This window comes from Leptonotus elevatus, chromosome 3 (assembly GCF_054856555.1).
Source record: "Leptonotus elevatus isolate MCC_2025b chromosome 3, RoL_Lele_1.0, whole genome shotgun sequence".
Taxonomy (NCBI): domain Eukaryota; kingdom Metazoa; phylum Chordata; class Actinopteri; order Syngnathiformes; family Syngnathidae; genus Leptonotus; species Leptonotus elevatus.
In genome coordinates this window covers 25932568-25957539 of record NC_141241.1, presented here as the reverse complement: position 1 = coordinate 25957539, position 24972 = coordinate 25932568, and the positions used below count along the sequence as shown (strand labels likewise).

Below are 24972 nucleotides of genomic sequence, written 5' to 3'. Positions count from 1 at the left end.
AATGCAGAGACGGTGAGGAAGATATATGCCTGGTGGACATTGCAGTACGTGGTTCTCTGCATACGCTGAATGTGATGAATGTGCTCAATGTTCTGGAGAACCTGCAGAATAGGCGTTTGCGCAAAACATCAATTCAACCCATTTCATCTATTCGCCTAGAATGTTTCCACATAATATTTGACACACAATGCTGAGGATTGTCATGAAACCGGATTTCATGAGCCAAAGTCTTGTGAATAGTATAATTAGCCACATTTTATGACATCATTTGTCAGTGGGTTACTTTCTCAAATGGTCCACAGTCGAGTCAATTTATACCTGTACATGTTCGTAAAATAAAATAAAATCTCTATATAGCTATCTATCTATCTATATATATATATATATATATATATAGCTATCTATCTATATATATATATCTATATATATCTATATATATATATATATATATATATATATATATATATATATATATATATATATATATATATATATATATATATATATATATATATATATATATATATATATATAGTAGTTGACTCATACATGGCTATCCGTGTCATGATCCGCTCACTAAAATGTAGTCTATGGCGTGTCTTATTGTGCCACTGATCTGTATATATTACTGGATAGCCGATAGGCCAATACTTTTGTGGCCGCGAGGCCGCCATATTGCTCCTCCCAAGACACGTTTCTCGGCATACGATCCTATTTACAGTATCAAAATTGGAGAACATTTGAGACAGTATTTTGTAGAAACAGCATGATTTATGATGTTTTAAATTTGTTACACATCAACAAGAGGACTTCAGACATTTTACAACTTGCCTTAAATACATGTATAAACATGTACAGGAGTAAATGTGTATATTTATTTTTAAAGAATTATAACTGTAATTCAATAAAAGATGCCTCTGCCAAATCTAATATTGGGGGTCTAAGGAACTAAGCGATAAAAGAAAAAAGGGGGTGTTCAAAGCAGCACATACTGTCTTATACTAAAATGGAGAAGATGATTGTAACTGTGCACAATAAAAATTAACACAATGATTAGTACAATCGACTCTGGCCGGAGGATAATGGGTATCAAATAATACAAAGGAATTTTAGAGCCACACTGAAAAGAAAAAATAAATTACCCTACAAGATTTAAATTGTAATCTTGCAAGAATGAAACAAATTAGTGACATTTTCAAAATAAGTCATATTTTCAGGAAAAAATGTCATGGGAATAAAGTCGTGTTCTTGGATTGAATTGGTGTAATGCTACGTGTTGATTTAAATACGTTTCTTCTTGTGAGATACACACATTATACATCCACTTTTCAAATCCTTTTCACTAGCCTTTGGTCTAGCACACTTTTATTGATAACTCTTCGTCTGACATAGAATAATGTTTGTAATTGTCTGTAGACTTAAGATGACTACTACTACTACTACTACTACTACTACTACTACTGCCATCTGCTGTCGTAAAAATGCAAAACGTGAAACGTACACTGTGAAATGCATGAATGAGAAAATTAAGAAAAAATAGTGGTACTTTTCTTTATGCAACCTCCTAACAAAATTAGAAAATATCAGGAAGTGCTTTGAGACTTTCCCACCCAATAATATAGTTGGAGTTGAGGACATCCCTTTTCTATGCTGATTATCCTTAGTATGGTCGCGAGTGAGAGAAGTGGAAAACACCCTAAACTGACCGCTGGGCACATACAAACAAACAAGCATTCACACTCACTTTTACACTAAATGACAATTTCGAGTCTTAAACTAACATGAATGTCTTTTGAGAAAAGAAAAATCCACGCAAGCTCAGGGAGAACTTAAAAAACCCCACACAGGATTGCCAGAGTCGGGAATCTAATCATTTTGACTTGAATTGCTCACACAATGCCAAAGGGACGATGCATTGTGTGGGCACTGACTACTTGTATGACAAATTTGATTGTGACACATAAGTAAGCTGTTTTGGGAGAGAGCTTTTGCAGGTGATCCATGGTGTTGTGTAAAATCATCCCAAGTTATTTTTGGCAAAAGTACTAAGTGAATGCAGATGAGCCAAAGCAATTGAGAAGGATATTTGCAGTTGTGACAGTACCAACTCTTTATTTGGGAAAGGAACTTGGAGTGAAGCATGTGTGGCCAGTTATGGGATAGATATGTGCTTTTGTTACTGAACTGAATAGGTTGTGCATAAATGTAAGTCTGTTTGGCCAAATGAGCTTGCAGTTTTGAAAATGTCATTTCAGTTTCAAGAAATGTGCTAAACCTATGGAGAAAAACTAAAAGACTAACAGGTGACACAGTTGTTGACGTTCTGAGGTTTGAATCTTAGCCTTGCTTTTTGACGTTTGCATGTTCTCCTTTTGATGTGTGGGTTTTCCCCAGTTAATCTGGTTTCTGCCCACATTCTAAATGCAAGCACATTTTCGGTCAATTTAACACTACATTGTCAATTGGTGTGAATGTTAGTTTAAATGGTTGTTTGTCTTTATGTCCGGTTATTGACTCTCGCTTAAAAGTCAGTTGACGCAAGATCACCCGCATCCAGATAACCTGTATAGGAAATAAATGTATGGTGCCCCCATCCATGTATTTCCTGAACTGATGGCACACCTAAATAGGCTGCAAGCCTGACTGTTTAATGAGCATTGTGAGCCCAGGCCAATGGGGGACAGGAGATGGGTGGTGAATCTCAGCCAAGTTCGGTAATGTTTGAATGTCCTGGTGTGAGTACGCTCTCACAGTACCCAAAATAGTGGCATACAAAGCAAGTGCATTGGGCGAATGAATATTTGACTCATCAACAAGACAATCCACTTGATTATATAGAATATAATAAAATATATTTTAAATGATTTATACCTAAAAGGTAATACGGGAACATTTTCTTTCAATTGGTTAACAGTTGCCAAGAGATACAGGAAGGATCTCTAAGATGGATTGGATGAATTTGATGGGGGAGGGGTTCTTCACACCCAATATGGTACATTTGCATGTAACACATATTGCCCACTAATCCAACAGTACACCCCCAACGCCATAGCATTTGAATGAGTGTGAGTGTTTTCTCTTGCCAGAAGATAGCAATGATTCAATGACCTGTGCGTTTTGTGAAAGTGAAAAAGAGTTCTTCCTGTGTCATATGACAAGGGCTGGGTATTGGCAACAACCTCACGATACAATGCGTATCACAATACAGGGGTCACGCGATACTAATGTATCCCAATAGATGGCCTGCATATCCTGATATTTTACATTACATATGTTTTTATGAAAACATTCATATGTAAACCTAAATGATATTTTTATTATACTGGATGGTAATTTTTATTGTATTTTATTTTTTTACTGTCAGCAGCACTTCTGGTTTACCACCAGCACTGTGCCTAGTGTGCACACTGCATAGTAAAGATCAGCTTTTAGAGACGCGCCAGGGAACTTTATGAATAAATTAGCAATTTCGATTCTGATGCCTCCGTATTGATACGTGTATTGTAAGACGGCCACAACATTATATTCTTGTATCAATTTATTTTCTTTTTTTTAGCACACCCCTATATATGACCTACTGCCCGCTTCTGTTTCCCACTTAGTACATCTGCATTGTTTAATTAGGGCAATTAAGACAGATACTCTATGTTGAGACAAACATGCCAGTTCCTTTTTTTTTCTTTAATATCATAGTTATAAGACCAGTAAGCACAGGTGGTGTATGTTTCAGTAATATTCCAGTACATGCATATCATCAATCATTCCCTAATTTACAGTGTAGAAGTGGGATAAGATAACTTCTGCATGCCATGCACAGATGGGAATTTACTTTTTAAGAATATGAACCAGTTTAACTTGTTTTTTGCATCTGGTTCTTTTTAAGTGTAGGAACTGCCGCAATGTCCTTTATGTTTTGAAACTATTCTTATGGTCGTGTCTTTGTTTCCACTATACATGCAAAACTTGATCCTAATGAACTTTTTGACTATAGCTAAAAATGACTGTACTAAATAAAAGGATCATTTTAGAGTGTCATACTTATAGTACCAGCCACACAAATGTACTTTATCAATCTATAATTGGAATATAACACAAAGCAACACAGTGATATATAGCAAAGTCTTTATTTATTTTTTTAAATCGTTAACATTCTTTACTTGCATTCTTTGGTCTTTATTTGCTTATTTTCAAATGCAACGTAATGTAGTTGACCATTGACAATATTCATTTACCAGCACCAACCATTTTCCTTGACCAAAGCCCACATAGAGAGTTCTCCATATGGAACCGTATACCTGTCCCCACCTCCAGACAACAACTGGAGAAGGTGAGTGTCTCATTTGACTAAATGCAATTTCTTCTTCCAAAAATGTTTTACTTTTCTGTTTGCAGTCTGTGTCTCTTTGCATACCGACATGTTTTCTTCTTCTTCTCTTGTTCATACGCTAATATGAAATAGATGACTGCATGGTGGATATACAGTGTGATGTACGTTGAGCAGTTGTAGCTGTTGGCCTTCATTGTGTTTACCCTCAGGATGTAAAGGTGTATAAGAGACGCAGACAGACTTTTAATATTACAGGTCAAGGCCCACAGCACTTGTCTTGGTGTTCTTGGATTTTCTCTTGTCTTGAACAAACACTTAGTCCAACCTCCAGTATTGCAGGATTTCAGAAACAACCATTTCAAGTTAAAACAGTCTAGTGGAACTACTTGAAGAGAATGGTTTCTATCCCTGGATGTGCCCATGTACTTACTGTATAGCAGTCAGAATAGGCAACTTTGCCTCAGTGTTGACAAGGAAGTTAATTAAGATCTACTGCCTTAAAAGCTGAGCTAGGCTCCTCCCTATTCACTTTCCTTTACTCTTGAGTTCTCAGTGCTTGCTTGGCTGGACGTGAGTTTTGCTTGTCTTCCATAGTGCCAAAACAGGCACTAGGCCTCTGTGTTGAGCGCAACATACCAGCTTGTGCTTAAGAATGAGTAAGGGCCACACCTACTTGTCTTTGTTGATGCCACAAAACAGGTTGGCTTACAAACATCCAGAGCAACCAAACAGCGGGGTTTCTTAGAGTAGGTGTGTTTCTGTGTGCAACATATTATAAACTCGTTTGTTTAAAAAAAATTCTTGATTAATGATTTAGATTGTATTTTACTCTTTGCAACTTGATGCATTAGGGCATGACACAATGTAGGTTTTGCCAAGACCTAATGGATGAACATCATTAAAATGGTTTGCATTTGCAATCCTTAACCAACGACCAATGCATTATCAAATGAATCGATAATTATTTTGGATAATTGATGCAAACATCTGCTTTCACATGAAAAACATTGATCAACATTTTTGCCTATTTTCTGATATGTTACGGACAAAACCAGTGTTTGAATTTTAATTAATATTTGTGCATTATCTGCACTGCAATCTTAAAAAGGTCCTATTTTTAACATGGGGATGGAAATAAACCCTTTAAAAAATCAAATTCGTTAAAGAATCGAAAATAATCAACTTCTTAATTTAAATTCACAAAAGTTGCCCAGCTAACATTAATAACAATGATCAAGCTAAACTTAGCGAGTAATTTTTGACGAAAAACTTTGTAAAAATACACGGACTGAGCACAGACTGAAGCAGGTTTACGTACGTCAATTACGTACGTCGATCGGGGTAAGGACAGATGTTTATTTTCAGTCGGTGTATTTTTACGAGGCATCGTGTGATAAAGAACTCACCAAAAATTACTGAAGCAGGTTTACGTACGTCAATTACATAAGTCGATCGGGGTAAGGACAAATGTTTATTTTCAGTCCGTGTATTTTTACGAGGCATCGTGCGATAAAGAATTAGCTGAAAATGCGTAAGCACTCGCCGATTTCGGTGATGACTGACCGATGAAACAACAGATTTTTGCCCACGATCTCATGCCCATGATCTAAGTTAATTTGACAACAAGCTAGCTTTTAGCTCGTTTGGTTGCTAGTTATCCGGGATGGCTTTAGCACTCTAGCTGCTTTACAGGCCCTTACCTTGGAGCATACATAGGAATGTTTGTTCCACACTATTAAATCCTTTGAAGGCAGCGTTCCAGCTGTGTTTTTGGCATAAGAATAGGACTCTGACAAACTCGTGGGATACTTGGTGTCCGATTTACATAATACATGAGCACATCGCTTCACATTTTTGTTTGTTGGAAGTCCACAGCTTGTTGGAACTTTTTTGGGTAAAGTTTTATGGCAGCTGACAGAAATTTTGTTGTTCACTGTTAAAATGGAAGTCTATCCTGACACGAGCTTGACGGACCTTGACCATTTGGGGGCGTGGTTTGCTAAAGGTCAATTGATTATTAAATAATTGTTAGTTGTAGGCCTACAACTGACACAATTTTCCACATTTACTCTAATCCTTTTTTTTTTTAAATTGCTGCTTAAGTGATTGGCACAGATTTGTGTAGTCTGTTCAGATCTAACAGCCTCCTGTACCGATCTGCAGCAGATTGTTGCCACAGTGTGAATTAGGGCTACCTCCCCGTCAGTGGTGGATTTTGGCCCAGTGCAATATCAATCAAGTGGACTAAGCACAACATATCCACAATGTATTCAAAATTTGTTGAAAAGATGTAACATGAGGACAGCTTGATATTGTGCCAATGTGATTATAATTTTTTCAACACAAGTATTACATCACCAGAATTCTGAGTGGAGATCCCTCAGGGGAAAATACAATCAGCAAAACAATACACACCTTATAACATAATTGAATAACATGTTAGTTTCCAAAGCAAACAGTTTACTAAGCAAAAAAGGGAATCAATATATCAGTTTATTATATTGTACTGTAGTTCAATTTTTGCCTCTTAAAAATCTCAGACTATGGTTGGTTATGTTGATTATAATGTTAGTTAGCCTTTTGCAACTGATTTTTGCATAACTAATGAATAGGTTATCGGCTCAAAGAACCTACACAGAGTTTGTGTAGAACCAGATAAATGTTAAGAGGGGCGGATTGCTGATGCAGTTCACCAGCCCTTTTATTTCCATTCATCACTAACTCAACTCTTTCCATATAAAAATGACTCTTCTTCCAGTAGGAAACTGGGAAATCCAAGCATCACAGATGGAAATTGTTGTTAGACTTCTCTAAAAGAAACTATTGTGTTTATAACTAATGTTTTCTTTGTTTATTCCACCCGCTTTTTCTTAAGAATAGATCATAGCCATCCAGGGAAATTATCTTTGCTTTGTTTTGTTATGCGGGAATAATTGCCTGGTTCTCTTTCTCGGGGGGTAGTGGGGTGGGAAGTGTTTACAACGCCAACCTCATCTGTATTGCATTACAGCCAATGCAATCTAGGGAAGAAATCTCTTTTAACACCTGCATTGCTTTTAGTGCCTACTACTTTTCGAACGGATGTCAACAATTATACTGAATTTCCAGTTAAAATTCAAGATTAATTAAAAAAAAATCTAAATCAAATGATTCACACAGTATGCGCTGTAATCTGAATGTTCAGTGTTTAAATTTTTTTTTTATTGCAGTGTAAAGTTGTCAAAAAAGAGATTGTTGTCAGTATAAAATAAAATAAAACAAATCCCTACGCCCCCCACCCCTGTAATCTAATAAACGCACTCCAACAGTCTGATAGAAGCCATCAAAACTTAAAAGCAACGTTAAGTATGATTTAACTTGTCCCAAGTTCAGCGCAATTGGATGCACAATGTGTGATTAACCTTTGCATCTATTGTGACACCCAAAAAACTGCTCTGGAAGAGGCCAAAAGCAAACAATTGTCCCACTGCCCTGAAATGACCCAGATGCAAGAAAATGAGCAGTTGAAAGGAATCTTGTTATACTGTAGGTCAGTGGTTCTCAACCACGGTCCTCAAGTACCCCTATCCAGCCTGTTTTCTATGTCTCTCTCAACCAACACAGGTTTTTCAGCTAATCAGCAAGCTCTGCATGAAGCCTGATAACGATCTCAGCTGTGTTGGCTGAGGGAGACATGAAAAACAGGCTGGATAGGGGTACTTGAGGACCGGGTTGAGAAACACTGCTGTAGGTGATGTGGCATGACTCCTTCTTCTGACTGGCTCTGATTAAGCCCTCACAAGCTCCAAAATTGAATTGCCGATTAAACCACATGTCGTGATATGTTTTGTTTCTGGCAAGCAGAAAAGCTCACCTTGCCTCTCCCTTTGCACCGCAGTGTGTGCCAGTTCGCACCTGCCTTTCAGAAGCAGTATAAAGTTGCAAAATAGGCCATCACAATCTGTCTCAGTTTTGATTAATCACATTGCCCTTTCTCACATTTGTCTATTTGCATGTCTTTCTCTCAGAATGTGCAAAATGAGCCTCACAGTAATATATCACACTCAGTCATACTTCCACATATGTTTGCGTGACCAATCAAGTTTTATACAGTTTTATACAAAAATTTCGTAAATCTGACACTTCATTGACTTGCAGCTGTGCTACTTGTTGACAGAAAAAACCCAGAATTGTCAAAATCATGTCTAGTAACACCTATTGAAAAGAGCTGCCTGTGATAACGTAGTGTGATTATAATGAGTGGCAAATCACATTTTATGATTGATTGTCATTTAATTTCGCTTGATGTGGTGTGGAATAGTGGAGTTGTGTGTCCTATAAGGCCAAAACCATGATATTGTCCCACGCTCTCCCCCTTCTTTTCACCAAACTTTGGCCTTCTGTTCCTGTACAAGCCTCTCTTGGGATGAAATCCCAGACCAAGCTCCCTGGAGATGGCACTGTATTGTAGAATGGCCTTCAAAGGAGAGAGATTTTAAAATGTCTGCTTTCCCTCTTAGTTTTTGTGTAGGCATTTGTTTTTGCATTTTCAAGTGCTAGGTGGGCTTATTGCTGCCCTCTTTCAAAAATGTCAGTTTGTGTTAGTAAGTACAATACCAAAACATGAGATCCTATTACAGCATAGCTGTGTTAAATAACCAAAGTGCAGTGGTTTGAAATACAGAAAAGTATTGCTGAACTGTTTTATACAGCACTAATTTAATATGTACCACCCAGTCTGCTTTTGTTTTGCAAAAACAGAACACGATTGTATCGTACATCATTTTCATAATGTCCTGAATTCTGATATAATGAATGCATTCATTATATAATATCAGACAGCAAAAATAGAGCACAAACTGCCACCAATACAGCTCATTGTTGACGATCTTTCAAACAAATGAAAAGAAACAATGAAAAGGAATGACTATTTATTGATAAAATACTTGTGTGTTATATTATACTTATGTATTATGTCTTTTCTCAATGTTTGTAGCTTGAAATGTATTAGATTTTTGGTAAAGATTTATAGCTGATTCAATAAAAAAAAAAACATTTCAGTTTGAGGCCATTTAAGAATTACCGTCAATATGCGTTTGGCGCGGCTCAGTGGTAGAGTGTTCATCTCACAACCCTGAGGTTATGGGTTCAATCCCAGGCCATTGTAATCATGTCGAAGTATCCTTGAGCAAGATACTGAACCCTTAGTTGCTCCTGATGTTGCATCATCAGTAGCTGAATGAATCGTCAAAATGAAAAGCACTTTGAGGGCCTCGTAGGGCTGCCTGTCACTATTGAATCTTCTTAAAATCAGTTATCCTATGGATTATTCCATCGAATAATCGTCCCGCTCCCACATCATTTTTTTTCATAAAAATGTTGAATGTGAGTTGATAACTAGTCATTAATTATCTTATGTACATATGCATTATTAAAAACTAACAACATTTGTCTATGCTAAACAATTAGTGATTGTGATTACTGCGCTAGTGATTCCCCATTTAAGGTAAACAAACACTGCCATTTAGTTCTCATACACACTTTCTTAGTGATGTGTTGACAACAGATTTGCCTCAAGCTTTGTGTTTCCATTTCCAACTGTCACACATGATATCTAGTCTACAAACACCATGCAGTACTTTCCAACTAGCGATAAACTATGTTCTAACCAGCAATGATAGATTAAAAGCACTGACCAATGTAAAAACTATATGGAACACTGTAGCGACAGACAACTGACGAAACGTGCTCCTAATACCTATGAAAAATCTCACTGACTGCAGTGTCCGCTTTCCACCAAGAGAGGCTACTAATCGGGTGTGAAATGGTAATGAATGGGTTAGAGAGCGTAATGTGCCCTGGAAATTACTGTGTGTATAGCACACAATGCCTCGGGGCAAAATAATATTAGTCAACCACTTTTTGTGGTTGATTTGGTCGTCTTTTCCCCCCCCCCAGCCCTGGGGCTTTGTAAGGTGGAAAAGCACTATATAAGTGAAGTACCATTTACATACACAAAAATAAATAAACACATTCGGCTTCAGGGATATTTTGAACAGTATTTCTGCCCACGATATCAAAGTGGAAGGAGAGCGGGGAATTATCCACCACACAGGCAGTGCTCTGTGATTATTTGGACACACAGAAAATTCTGACTCTGCAGAACACGCTGTTTGTGATGGGCCAAAATGAGGACAGGTTAGTCCGTTTGGCCAAGTTGTGTAAACGTTACCTGGCTGTCCCACAGCAAGCACACACAGTGAGTTTTTTTTCTCTGGCTAGAAGCAGAAATTCTCACTCTACAGCAGACAAATGATCCCACATCCATGTACATGGGTTTTAACATACAGTGAGGAAAAACAGTATTTGAACACCCTGCGATTTTGCAAGGTCATCCACTTAGAAATTATGGAGGGGTATTAAATTTTCCTCGTAGGTGCAAGTCCACTGTGAGAGACACAATCTAAAAATTTTAAAAACTCGGGAAATAATATTGCATGATTTTTAAATAATTTATTTGTATGTTAGTGCTGAAAATAAGTATTTGACCATGTGCCAATCAACAAGAACTCTGTCCCTCAAAGACTTGTTACTGTGCCTTCAAAAAGTCCACCTTTGATCCACTTATTAATCTAACGTAGCAACACCTTTTTTAGGTTGTTAGGTGCATAAAAACATTTGTACATGAATCTGTCAAAACTACAACTGCTACCATGGGCAAAACCAAAGCACTTTCAAAAGACACCAGGAACAAAATGGTTGACCTCTCCACAAGGGTTACAGGGCAATTGCAAAGCAGCTTAGTGAAAAAAGATTGGAGCAATTGCATGAAAAATAGAAGAGGGTAATGATGACTGTCAAACTCCTTTGGACTGGGGCTCTGCAAGATCTCAAAATTTGGGGATATCAGTGAGGGCATGGAATCAGCCTAGAGCTACAAAGGAGGAGCTGGTTCATGACCTGAAGAGTTTTGGGACCAGACTGCCATATACAGGTGCTCGTCAAAAAATTTGAATATCCTCAAAAAGTTGCATAATTTCCGTAATTCCATTCAAAAAGTCAAACTTTCATAGATTATAGATTCAGGGCCCACAACTCAAGTGATTTCAAGTATTTATTTGTTTATTTTTACATTATTTGGGCTTCCAGCTCTTAAAACCCATGAAAACAGGATGTCAAAAAATTTGAATAATGTGAGGAAATCACCATGCATACTTCCCAGTGTTTTGCATTTTGCATGGGGGGGGGTGTTATTTTCAAAACGATGTCAATCTTCAATAGTTGGTTGGATTCCCTTTGCCTTAATCACTACGCGCCGTGGCATTGCCTGGGGGGGGGGTGGGGGGGGTATTATTATTATTATTATTATTATAATTATTATTGAAAGTGCCGGATCGATAAGCAGTATCGTTGAGAGTATAGTAGTATCATTAAAATTTTAACGATACCCATTCCTGATGCATGCTGTGGAACATGGGAGTGGCAGCATCATGCTGTGCAGATCTTAATAAATCGCCAGTTGTTGTTTTCTAATTTTGTGTCATTGATTTAAATTGTAATTCCAATTATGGATTTATTGTTATTTATTGGCTTTGATCTTGTTTACGCCACTAGACGCAAAACGGGCAAATCTTTTATTACATCAGTGTACTTTAAAAAAACAACAACTCTTTACTCTGGCTTGCTTAATTCACCAAGGCATGACCTTTTCCTGTTCTTGAAATTTAGTAGGAGCCCAACTTGACTTGCTTTTTGCCACAGTAACTTGGGACTACCTTGATACTTTGAAGGTTAAAACTTGAGACATTTGCGAGTTAGTGCCACCCGTGTGTTTTTTGAATGAGTTTGTTTCAACTGCAAGAAAAGCTAAACTAAATAATAATAATAATAAACTGAATCATTTTCTGTGGAATTTGGAGAATTATGGCGTGGGCCAGGAATAAGCATCAAATATTGTACGGAAATGAATAGTAGATTCATGAGACACAATGTAGGCACATATGGGGTTTTTTTTCCATCTCCGTTATGATTGGATGCCATAGAGAAGGGCTTGATAAAAAAAAAATGTTTACAGTCCTTTTGAGCTGCGTGCCTACGACGATGCTAAGCTAATGTCCATGCTTTCTGCCACCTTTTCTGTTAAGTTGTCCTTGCCCCATATGGGCATGTCAGTTTCCCTGTGCTCTAGTTTCTGGGACAACAGCAGTAAAACCCGGCAATATGTGTACCAGTCTCTGTTGATTGTTCTACAGAACAAGTAATCAACAGCGGCCAATGCAATTTCTCTCCAACCTCAGGTCTCTGCCTAACTCCAAATACATTTGTTTCTTTTGAAGGGATCAGCCCCCGTGGAGTGAGGAAAAGCGCCCTGGGTTTAGATTAGTATCACAACTCAACAGGTGACACTTGACCTCTCGCCCCTCTATCATCACTTTGCTCTAGTCTCTGGTGACTGCTTCATCCCACGCTCACATAACCACCACCATGTTGTCATATTGCAATCTCATTTAGCTAGCGTGTCTTGCTTTTCAATTCTTTCTGCTTCTTTTCTAACATCACAATGGCTCTCTCTTTCCTCCGTAGCACTGAAATGCAACAAAGTCTCAACTAATGTATTTTTTGATGATTTATTCAGTATTTTTTCTCCCAACTGTTTCCCGATCTTCTATGCAGTGTGGCAGCTGAGACATTAATCACCTATTTCTCCTTTACTAACACATCTTTAGAGTCAAGGCCTCCTCCAAGCTAGCATCCAGCATAATGATTTACATTTTGATATTGTCATTCTCTTTATTTGTTGTCTAAACAATGTTATGTTTCCATTTTGATTTCTATGAACTACTTCATTCAACTGTCTATTAAACTGACTCACATTTCGTGAATGTTACATAGGTGGACAAAATTGTTGGTACCCATCCATTAGCGAAAGGGTGTAAGAGGAAATTACACATCACCTTATTATTGTGGTCCAACCAATTTAAAAACAAGCAAATTAATCAGACCTGGACAAAAATGATGGTACCCTTAACTTGATATTTTGTTGGACAGCCTTACAAGGCAATCACTGTCACGAGCAAACTGCTCCAGTTATCTTAGGTTTGAAAGGATGCCTTCTCCAGATGCCAGCTCCTTCCACAGATGTTCAATAGGATTTAGGTCATAGCTCATATAAGGCCACTTTAGAATTGTCCAATGTTTTGCTCTGAGCCATTCTTAGGTGTTTTTTAGCTGTGTGTTTTGGGTCATTATCCTGTTAGAAAACCCATGACCTGCGACTGAGACATAGCTTTCTGACAGTAGACAGCAGCACATTTCTCTGTAGAATGCCTTGATAGTCTTGAGATTTCATTGTATCCTGCACAGATTCAAGAAAACCCTGGGCCACATTAGCAAAGCAGCCCCAGATCATAACCGAGCCTCCTTCATGTTTCACAGAATAAGGTGGAGTGTTCTTTTTTTCAGAGGTGGACAGTCCATTGGAAGTGCCCACCTCTGATGTGTGTGTTTTTTTTAAATAATTTTTTGGGGTACGCATGGCATTAGCAAAATTGTTGGTATACTTTTGTTAAGGAAAAACCTGCAATTTTCACAGAAATAACTTAACTGATGAGACAAGCCGCAATGTTTCTGTGACAATTCTTGTAATGATTGTGGGGTTTTCTTTTAATAAAAGGGTAGCAACAAATTTCCCTTGCTGAGGGTACAAAGAATCCGTGGCCAAGTGCTTAAGATTGTCACTTACCACCGAGGGACCATCCCCACATACACAGCTGCGATGTCCGTGAGCAATACACTAATACTCCAAAGTGCTTCTCAGGCGCTTAAGCAGCCCACCTGCACCACAGTGGGTGCCACTAACGGTGTGTGTTCACTGTGGTGGGTCAAATGCAGAGGTCAAATTTCATGTTTATAGTGTCCAGGACAAAAAAGCGTATCTTCATCTTTACCCAGAGGCTTGCTTGTTCGTCTAGCGTTCTGTGTCTTGAATCTGTGCCAGGTACAATAAAATGTGGCTATTAAGCCATCCAAGAGAGACATGTGCTGCTTTAATCATTTTGTTGCGATGATTGCTCCAGCAAATTCACAGAGTACTAGGTTAAGGATACCATTGCTTTTGTCTAGGCCAGTTTCATTTTTGGTTGGACCCATAAAAAGCAATGACTGAGTTTAAGTAGTTAATTTTTCAGTAAATTTGTATTTATTACTTTGACAGGTATAAATTATTTCCATGTAATTTTTTTTCTTTTCTTCTTTTCTTTAATGAATGGGTGCTATCAATTTTATGTTATTTTACTACCTAAGCCTAAATTGCAAATCCTATAGTAAGCTTTATTGACAGTACAGATCAATTTAAAAGCGGTGGTGCCTAATAAAAAGATATGTAGAAGTAAGGTGATATTGGCCTCCAGTGGTGACCCAAGTGAAGTGTCCAATTTCTCTTTTGCTTGGAATTTAAAAACTTTTTTCTCACATCCCAAAATCTTATCATTCTTATCTTATCATCATCCGTTATTTGTTGTTCTAGTTGAATCATCACTGAAAATGTCCTGGAGACATCCTAGAGGGAAAAACAAACATGTATTGTCCAAATAGACTCCCATCTACCTAACTATATGATAATAAAAGCATGAGATTTTACTTATTGAGGATAAACAGAAGTGACACATATTTTACTCTTTTTTTTCACAATTTGTGTTAATTAAAAAATAAACTTCACTCAGTAATAACAGTAAAATGGGAGACAATTAAATTGCAATGTTTTTGCTGTGTATTTCAGTGTCATTCACATTTGACGGTCCCAGTTATGTAATTATGTTCCAAAAATACATCTTTATCATTTATAGACATTTAGCATGGTTCTTGAATTATTTACATGAAGTACCACATAAAAAAAATATTAAGCACTCGAAGTAACACCATGATGGCTAACATTAAAATACAGTAACACAGGCCCAAGTGTTCACAAAAAAAGAAGGGGAAAAAAAGGAGCAGAGGTTTTATTCCTAAAGAAAATACTGTGCATTTAAAAGGAAGGACACTAGCAGACACAAACATTATGCATTTCGAACATTAACACTACTCTCAAACAGTGGTTCTCAAACATTTCCTAAAAATATAAAACAACTGTACTTGATAATGTGGAACAATTTTAAATTATTTTATATTCAAACATGCTGCGTATGCATTGTTACAAGTGAAAATTTTTACTCTATCCAAAACTTCAATGACTGTTTTCAGGAAAAGTAACACACGAGTGAAGAAGTATTTTTTACACAGATCCACAGAAAACACGTCCTCTGAATTTACTTAATTCGAACATGTACACATGTTGCATGTGATTAAAATGTGATAAACTAACACATTTTATTTGATTATTTTCCAGGAAAAGCTGGGGGATATTACATCATTCTAACTACATTTTAATCATGTGCAACCGAAAAATTATTTTCAGTGTGCTGACTTAAAAGATTTGTTACAGTGTCAAGGTTTTTCTCAGTTTTCTTTTTTATCATTGATTTTATTTGTAAAAACAAAAGAGTACTGTATATTTTCATGATTGCTGCTGCTGTGCATGTGTCCAATAATGTACTATTATACTAATATAATTAATATACAGTACGAATAATATAAGAAATATGCAAAAAAATAGATATTTTTTTTGTAATTAACCAATCCACTGTGAGCGTCTTTTTCTTTTCTTTTATGGGTACCATCCCGAGAAAAAATCCTCAAAATTCTACACACAAACCCCCCAAAAACGAAAAAAGTTTATTTATTTATTTATTTGAATTTGCAAACTTATTAAAATTAAACTAAGACATCACGTGGATGTATACAAGTTGTGATGCCACAAGCTTGGTACACCCACTGTATCAAGCTCTAACATGTTGGATGGGAAGCGTTAGTGCACAGCCATTTTCAGATCTCTCCAGAGATGTTCAAGTCCTGAAGCCACTCCTACATGTTTTGGTTGTGTGCTTAGGGCCATTGTCCTGTTGAAATGTAAACTTTTGTCCCAATCTGAGATCCTGAGCATTCTGGAGCAGGTTTTCATCAAGGATTGTACATTGCTGCATTCATGTTTCCCTCAATCCTGACTAAACTCCCAGTTGCTACCGCTGAAAAATATCCCCACAGCGTGATGCTGCCACCACCATGCTTTACTGTATGGATGGTATTGGTCAGGTGATGAGTGGTTCCTGGTTTCATTTTCTCCAAACATGACACCTGGCATTCATGCCAAAGAGTTGAATCTTGGTCTAATCAGACCAGAGTATATTTTTCTTAAGTCTGAGAGTCCTTCGGGTACCTCTTGGCAAACTCCAAGCAGGCTGCCACGTGCCTTTTACTAAGGAGTGGCTTCCATTTGACCAAACTACTATACAGGCCTGATTGGTAAAGGACTGCAGAGATGGGTGTCTTTCTGGAAGGTTCTCCTCTGACCACTGGGTTCTTGGTCACCTCCCAGACAAAGGCCCTTCTCCCCGGATTGCTCAATTTAGACGGCCGGCCGACCAACTCTAGGAAGAGTCCTGGTGGGTTGGAACTTCTTCCATTTAAAGATGATAGAGGCCACTGTGCTAATTGGAAAAACAGAGTTTTTTTTCTATATCCTTACCTAGAGTTGCACTTTGAGACAATGCTGTCTCAGAATTCTACAGGCAATTACTTTGATTTTATGCTTTGTTTGTGTACTGACATGCACCGTCACTTGTGGGGCCTTATGAAAACAGTGTGTGCCTTTCCAAATCATGTCCAATCAACTGAATTTATTACAGGTGGACTCCAGTGTAGCTGTTAAAGCCTCTCAAGGATTTTCAGTTTGAGTTTAATTGAATTTTGAGCTTCATGGCAAAGGCTATGAATACTTATGTATAGGTGATTTCTTCTTTTTTTTTTAAATAGATTTGCATTTATTTTTAATTGTCATTATTGGGTGTTGTGTGTAGAATTTTTGTGGGAATTTTGTTATTGTGAAGCACTGTAAATGCTTTCCAGGTGCGCTGTACACATAGTTAAAAGACAACTTGATGGTTTTTAATATATTAAAATGTGTAAGGTATAAAATAAGAAATGATCTGATAGTGCCAAAAATTCTGGAAAATTATGTTGCTAAATCGATCACTATCATAGATTATATCAGTATGTAGGTTACCAGGGCAGGTACTGCACATGTCAATGGTTGTCATCACCACAGGGAGCTCCATGTACCACCAGCAGTACACATACCACACAATCACTGTCCTTCACTGTACTTTGCAGGATTTTTTCCCCTGTTGTTTTTATGTTGGGTCAGTATGAGCATACAGATAAATGCGGAGGAAGGAAAATAACTCACTGAATGTATGGCCCGAGGAAGTCATCTGCCTCTGTCCAAGGTGCTAAAACACATTGAATATTTGTCCTCATCCTCCTACACAGAACCAACTCAGATTCTGCTCTTCATACAAGTGTGATGAACCCAAACCCACAGGACCCCTTCAGCATGAATCAGCAGATGGGTCGAGGTCCCCCACAGCGCAATGGTGAGGGTAGCACTCACACAGGCACTTAGGGCACTAGATGCTTGCTTCTTCATATGCTTTCTCGTTGTGATTTAATGGTCATACTTATAATATACAGTAACTATAATCAGAATGAGAAATGCCCTCTCATGTGTACTTCTCATTTAAACAGCTTCGCCATGTTTTTGTTATCCATTCACATTTTATTCTTAATTTGATGTAAAACAGCGTGCCCTATTTGAGTCTACACTTCTATAGTCTGAGACCAGTGTTGTAATAATTTATGGTGTTTGTGTTTCTGTTCTACTGGTTATTTATTAACAGAAAACACAGTCAATCTAGCCAGCTGCTTTTAAGGCCTACCACCAAAAGCTCAAGCTGGTTATACATCCATGTTGGCTTTGTTAAAATTGACACACACAAAAAAAAAGCAAGATGCACAGGGAATTAAAAACAACACAACCGTTAAAATAGAATAGCAAAATCCAAAAAGGAAATAAAATCAAAGGCATGTGTGTCAACCATTTCATCCACAGTAATTAGAAATGGTCAGTGTGATACGACAAACTTACAGTTGTGCCACTTCTAAGATTAGCGGCCAATACGGACACACCGTTTAATTGAAAATGGTGCCGTAAAATACAACAAATCAATATAGATGTTGTATTTTTCATCTTTTAGGCAATCTTCCAAGCACGAATAATTATTACCAATCATGCTATAAATGTTAATTTGGCCAGTGTTCCTTTAAATTTGGATCTCTAGCATTTCATTTTTGGGTTTGCCCACAAGTGTTCACTTTTCACATTCTAAGCATGCAGCACAACTTGACACATTCTACTGGTTTCTGCAATGTTACCTTTGCTACAGAAATTAAAGTCTGCGTCATTATTGATGTTTGTTAATGATGTGTAAAAATTGATGTTTCAAAGTCTCCACTTAAGTCTCTTACTGTTGAAATAATAGAGGTAAAATTCCCAAAATTTAATTAATGGTATTATGGTAAATATGTATGTTTACGTGAAGTGTTCTGCATGCATTTGTGATTGTCACTCACCACCAGTAATACGTTGCCTGTACTAATACATGTATTCAAATGAATTAGCCAGCCAGCAAATTCACACACACCCTTGTCACGCCACTTCTGGGATTAGCGGCCAATATGTTGCATGCTTTGAATGGGGTAATACACATTGTATGTGTTTTTCTTTTCTTTCTCATTTCTCTATTGATTGTCTCTACCTATTTAACATTTTTTTCTGCTTGTTTACATGTGTTTCTCATGGAGGCTGGCATACAACTAGTGTAAATGAGGCAGAGTTGGATGGGTCTCGCGACGGTAAGTAGTATGTTCCTTACACATTATATATGTAATAGGTCTGTATTACTCTGCACAAAATCAATAATTCGACTTTGTAATCCTTTCTGCAGTATTTTCTTTCCCCTCCCTGTCTAATGAGGAGGGTCTCATAGGTGTCAATAAACTTCTCCCCAAGCAGCTGTGGGAAGCCAAGAAGGTGAGATTGGTGTATACTGTACTTGGTGCTATGTTAATGCTTTCTAAAATCTACCGAAACCATATAAAAGCAGATAAGTATGAAAACCAAGGGACTTTGATCCTCATCCGTCCTCAAGTGTCCTCCTCCGTAATTATTAATGCTTCTTGCAAACTGATTTCCTGAATCCAAAAACAATGGCGAGGAAACCATTATGGAGAAAATGAAATACAAATACAATCTTACATTGAGGTGGTTTTTACCGTAGATCTCTGAAAATAGTTGTCCCCACCTCATTAATTCACACTGCAGATAGGTAAAATGAAGGTGAACATTTTTTGCCCTATTGCCCTATACAGCTGTGACCAAGTAAAATGATCAACATCAAGTTGTGTATGATGCAAAATATTTCCACACACGAGATTGTGGTTTATATTTTTTGTGATTTGGAAACCTATTTTTTACGAGAAGGAATCAGAAAAGCGGTGTCATCTTAATTGCACTGCAAATGCATAACGATAGTGATGCTATTAAATATTAGTCTTTTCACAAATTACCAACACATTTCACTAGACCGCAGCTCTTCACTTTGAGAAGTATACTGTATACTGAATGAGTACATACTTATGTGTTACTCTAATTGAAAACACTTCTTTTTCAGGCCCAGTCTCTCGCATTGAGGCCTAAATCATGTGAAGTGCCTGGTATCAAGTAAGTGTTTTATACATTTTTTTTCCCATTCCTTACCCTAACCTCAACCATAACCTAATTGAAACGTAAGCTCTAAAACCAAGTCTTGACCCTCAAAAAGAGGTCTGAACTTGTGGGGACCACCAAAATGTCCCCACAATTTCAAGTCGGTCCCCACAATAGAAGTTAAACCTGGAAAAACACGTGTATGGGCCCCACAATGTAGCAAAGACACACACATATTAGTCCAGTAGGGTGCATAGAACATATTATTGTAAAGAACTTTTTTGGGAGGTTGACTACCCCTGTAGTTTTTAGTTAGCAGCAGTTAGTTGTGGCTTCAAATCCAGCGCTGACATCTGTGTGGTTTTAATGGTTGGTTGATTGAGGACTTAGAATGCACATAGGTCTAAATGTCACTGAATAATTGCTTTTCTATGTGCATCCTGCAATTGACTTGCGAGCAGTCCACCACGTCCGTCATTTGCCCACCGAAGTCAACTGGCAAAGATTCACCTGTTACAATGCCCTGGATAAGCAAGATTATGTAAGATTTTTTTTTCTTGCAGTATTTTCCCATCTCCGGAGCAAAACCCTGGTCTCTCCCACTACCAGGGTTCATTAAATACGGGAGGCTCCTTACCCGATCTCACCAACCTGCACTTCCCGTCCCCTCTCTCAACTCCATTGGACCCCGAGGACAATGGCGGATACCCCAATCTCAGCGGAGGTAGCAGTACTGGAAATCTACCGGCTGCCATGATGCACCTTGGCATTAGTAATTCACAGGGTGAGTTGAAGCTTAGAGCTCCACCATTTACACAAGAGTACCGTTGGTGAACTGGTGTGTTCCCACCCACGTAGCTGTCAGAGAGATTATAAAAATGTGCCATATGTTTATGATTTTTGTTGATTCAGTAAATTAAACAAGCTTACAGAGACATTCCAGTCCTCCATCTACTGTGCAGAGACTTTGGTGTTTGAGTCCATGTGACATGTTTTCTTACACAGTAAATTGTGGTTAGAACAGCTGCCTAGCAGTCAAGAGGCATTGGACTCTTAATTTTGAATCACACTTGCCTGTGTAGATTTTGAATGTTCTCCATGTGCTTGCGTGGGTTTTCTTTGGGTACTCTGGCTTACTCCCACATTCTACAAACACACTGTACGTTAGGGCTGCCGCACAATGCGTGATACTTACAAACATGCCTTGGACCTACCATGACAAAAAATGGCAATTGGTCCTCACCCACCCGCAGTGCATCTAGCAATTTGGTGATGAAAAGTAGACTACATGCAGTTTGCAGTCCAAGCAGGAGAGAGATATTAATCATACCTCATAGACCTCCATAGACGGTATGGGATTTTTAATAGGTTTTAGGTGAATTAATGAGCACACACGCACGCACATATGCACACACGCACACGCACATTCTCACGCTGACATGTCAAATTGGTAAGATTACCGAATGAATAATACTGAGCTCTCTCAGGAAGGAAAAAAAAGGCAGTTTGCAACGATGGAATGCAACCCAAGACACGCCCCCTCATTTCAATAACATTTCGTCCAGACAGAGCGTCTGCAGCATGAAATAAATAAATGTGAAAGCAAAGTGTTTTTATTTATTGATATTTAATTGTATTTATATATTTATTTTTGTATTTATTCTTACTTTTATTTATGTATTTATATATATATATATATAATTGTATTTTATATATCCGTTTTTATTCTTCTAGACATTTATTTATTTATTTATTTATTTTTCATTTTTGGCAGTTTTGGTCCTCCATAGTTAGGATGGCAATACTTGACGACACCATACAGCATTTTTATAGCAAAATAGACGAGGAAACAAATCAAGCATGAACAGTGCCATGTTACAGCATGCACGACATCACAGTGATCAAAACTGGCCAAAATGGTGCTGCACAGGCTACTTAATTGGATTCAACTTTTTTTCAAGGACTCAGACGCTATTGATATTTACACTATTATTGTTTCTACGCACTGCTTAATCGAATGAAGACAATGAATTTTCACTTTAGTTAGAAGTGACTGTGAGATTGTAAACAACCGCTTAAGAATTTCATGCACACTACCATAGACAATAGTGTCCTGTCCTTTTTAGTCCCATTCCCATAATACATGTGACACAGTTTGGCCAATCACATACCTTTTTTTTCTCTCTCTCTTTTGTGAGTTCCTCTCCTTCCAGCCAGTTTTTGCCGGGTGCTTTCACACTAAAACCACTGCTTTGAGCTTGAGATGTTTATCTCTGCCAGCCGACTATGTGTTACAGAAAGCTCAGTGAATGATCTCTCTGTCACAAACGTTCTCACTTTGTACTTCGGCTTCCACGCCTGCGCCCTCTGAGCCTCTGTAGTTTGAGTCTGTGCGGCAGAACACAGTTCAGCCTGGGTGAGCGGGGACACAGGAACTTTTGACCCATTGGTCCCTACAATGAGCTCTTTTCTTCTTACTTATTTTGCCTCTGTTTTCTCATATTGGCTGCCTTACTTTCCTCCCAATCACACAGTAAAAATCCCCACTGACAGAATATGGGGCTGGTGTCGTTAACGTGGTGTTGGAAAGCATGCCGGAAATGTAATACATAATGCATTCTACTGCAGCACCCACAGTTTCTCTGGGATTCCAAAGGCCTTCAGTTGCCTCGGTTTCATGGCTTTGTTCAATTACGTTTCTACCAAGCAACGCAGTTTGGTTAAACTGAGTGCTGCTATTGTCACAATGTGCTCCTGGTAAAATCCCTCTTTTTTGTGGAATATAATTCCTGAGTTGCACAGTGCCACCCTGACATGGCCTAATTATGCAGTATTTACATATTTGATGCAGCTATTTCAAAGACCAACCGCTCTATAACATTTGAAGGGAACATGACTCAGTTTATCCTTTTTAATCTGGCTGTTCAATGGTTTGATGTCTTACATGTGTTTGTTTTGCAGGCCTCTCCTCTTCTCTGAGTAACCCCACAATTCAAGCTTCCCTCAACAACTGCCAATTGCAGTCTTCTCTCAGCAATCCCTCCATAAATTCTTCTCTGCGTCTTTCTGGTAACTCCCCTCGGCGAAGACCAGCACCCATCAGCCCCCTCACCCTTTCTCCTGGTGCTGAGCAGCGTCGGGGTCTGTCAAAGCAGTTGTCTCCCACCATGTCCCCATCCTTGTCTCCCATCACACAGGTGATACCAAACATTTTAATAAATACTGTGGCAATGTAACATTTATTTAAGTGGAAATACTCAAACAAACATCTTAATTAAACAACACAGGCATGTGCGTGGATTTAAAATCATCTGGCCTGTGTGTGCAAATCTCTACCATGCCAAAAAACAGTGTAGGATATATTTTCTGATGTGAAAATATATGACTATAGAAGTCAGAGCTCAAAGACTATTACATTGCAAAAACTGAAATCTTAAGTAACATATAATTTCTTAAATTTCACCTAAATTTGCTTATTTTGCTCTGAAGTTTTTTTTCACTTAACATAAAATTGTCAGACAAGATCATTTTGTTTATTTTAAGATACTCATTACTTAATTATCTTATTTGATCAAGCAGTCTTGACGTTGAGTGTTAAAGATGATATCACAGTTGCTCAGGGCTCAGACAACAACCAATCACAGCTCACCTGTTTTCTGAAGCTGAGCTGTGATTGGTTGTTACCTGAGACCTGAGCAACTGTGATGTCATCTTCAGTCAACAGCAAGTGGCAAAATAGCCGCCTTCTTATATTGATAAAAACTGCTGGATTTTGCTGCTTAACCCATTAAAGCCGGGAGCACTCCTGCGCTGTTCTCTCTTTAAATCCGGGAGAGCGGATATTTCATATTGTTTTGACCAATTCTTGGTCTCTTAGCCGATGATGAAATGCATCAGAATGTGCACGAGAGGATGACGTGGGCCTCATAGCATGTCCTGGAATTTTATCTGAGCATTTATGGTTGACACAGATTTGCAGGAGTTATGAAATAAATTACGCGATTGACGCCGCCGTGGGAGGAATTCAAATCAGTGTAACGAGTCAACAGTGACATAATGTTAAGAAATATGTTTGTAGACAATGAGTATGTTGAAAATTTTGGCGGCTTTGTAACGGAATGGACGGATGAATAATTACCACTCGATCCCCCGAGGTTATTACAACTGCGCTCTAAAGCTGAAGGTAAATATATATGGAGTTATATACCCGCAGATGCGACATTTGTTTGTTGATTTAAAAAAAAATAATAATAATAATGTTTATAATAATAAACTTAGGTTTGTGTGAACACCAAAGGTGTAAGCTCTGAAATGTTTATGGAATGATGTTTCTATCTGCTTCAGGAGCTTTGATATCCATCCATCCATCTATCCATTTTCTTAACCGCTTTTCCTCACAAGGGTCGCGGGGGCGCTGGAGCCTATCCCAGCTAGCTTCGGGCAGTAGGCGGGGTACACCCTGAACTGGTTGCCAGCCAATCGCAGAGCTTTGATATCAATTATTTTAAATATTGTTGAATTTCCAGGAAAACTTCAGGTTTTCGGCAGTGACTCAAAAGTGACCCATAGGTTTTAGAGACATGTTTCGCCAGGCACTTTAGGCCTTAATGGGTTAACTCATATTCCACTAGCGCACTATTAACCACAATACCATAGACCAGAGGGGCTGCATAGAATATATTATTGTCAAAAAATAATTGGTTGACGTCCCCTTTATGATTTTGCATAATCTAGTAATGAGATAAATGGAAAAAATACAAGTATGAAAACAATCAGACAAAAGTACAATATAGCTCTAAAAAAGAAAATATTGTAAAAATCATCAGTTCAAGTGCTGTTCCGGTTTCAAGTTATACCGTATTTACTAAGTTCATTTGATCTCTTTCCAGTCAGAGGGATTTTGGTTTACTATAGAGTGCCGTTCCAATATTGGTGTAACCTGAATTTGTACAGAAGTTGGAACGTCGTC

General features: G+C 38.0%; 1 protein-coding gene across 3 annotated transcripts in view; it reads left to right on the top strand.

Annotated features, from left to right (window-relative positions):
* crtc3 (CREB regulated transcription coactivator 3) overlaps window positions 1-24972 on the top strand; it is a 45057-nt gene that overhangs the window by 10811 nt on the left and 9274 nt on the right. For 2 of the 3 annotated variants that reach the window (XM_086072048.1, XM_086072047.1), the window contains 8 exons: window positions 4269-4327; window positions 12643-12705; window positions 17729-17832; window positions 19100-19150; window positions 19243-19328; window positions 19969-20018; window positions 20567-20787; window positions 22965-23200. In XM_086072048.1, the coding sequence (XP_085928174.1) occupies window positions 4269-4327; window positions 12643-12705; window positions 17729-17832; window positions 19100-19150; window positions 19243-19328; window positions 19969-20018; window positions 20567-20787; window positions 22965-23200 (870 nt within the window). The remainder of the gene's footprint in view (window positions 1-4268; window positions 4328-12642; window positions 12706-17728; window positions 17833-19099; window positions 19151-19242; window positions 19329-19968; window positions 20019-20566; window positions 20788-22964; window positions 23201-24972) is intronic. The other variant, XM_086072049.1, reaches the window with a different exon arrangement.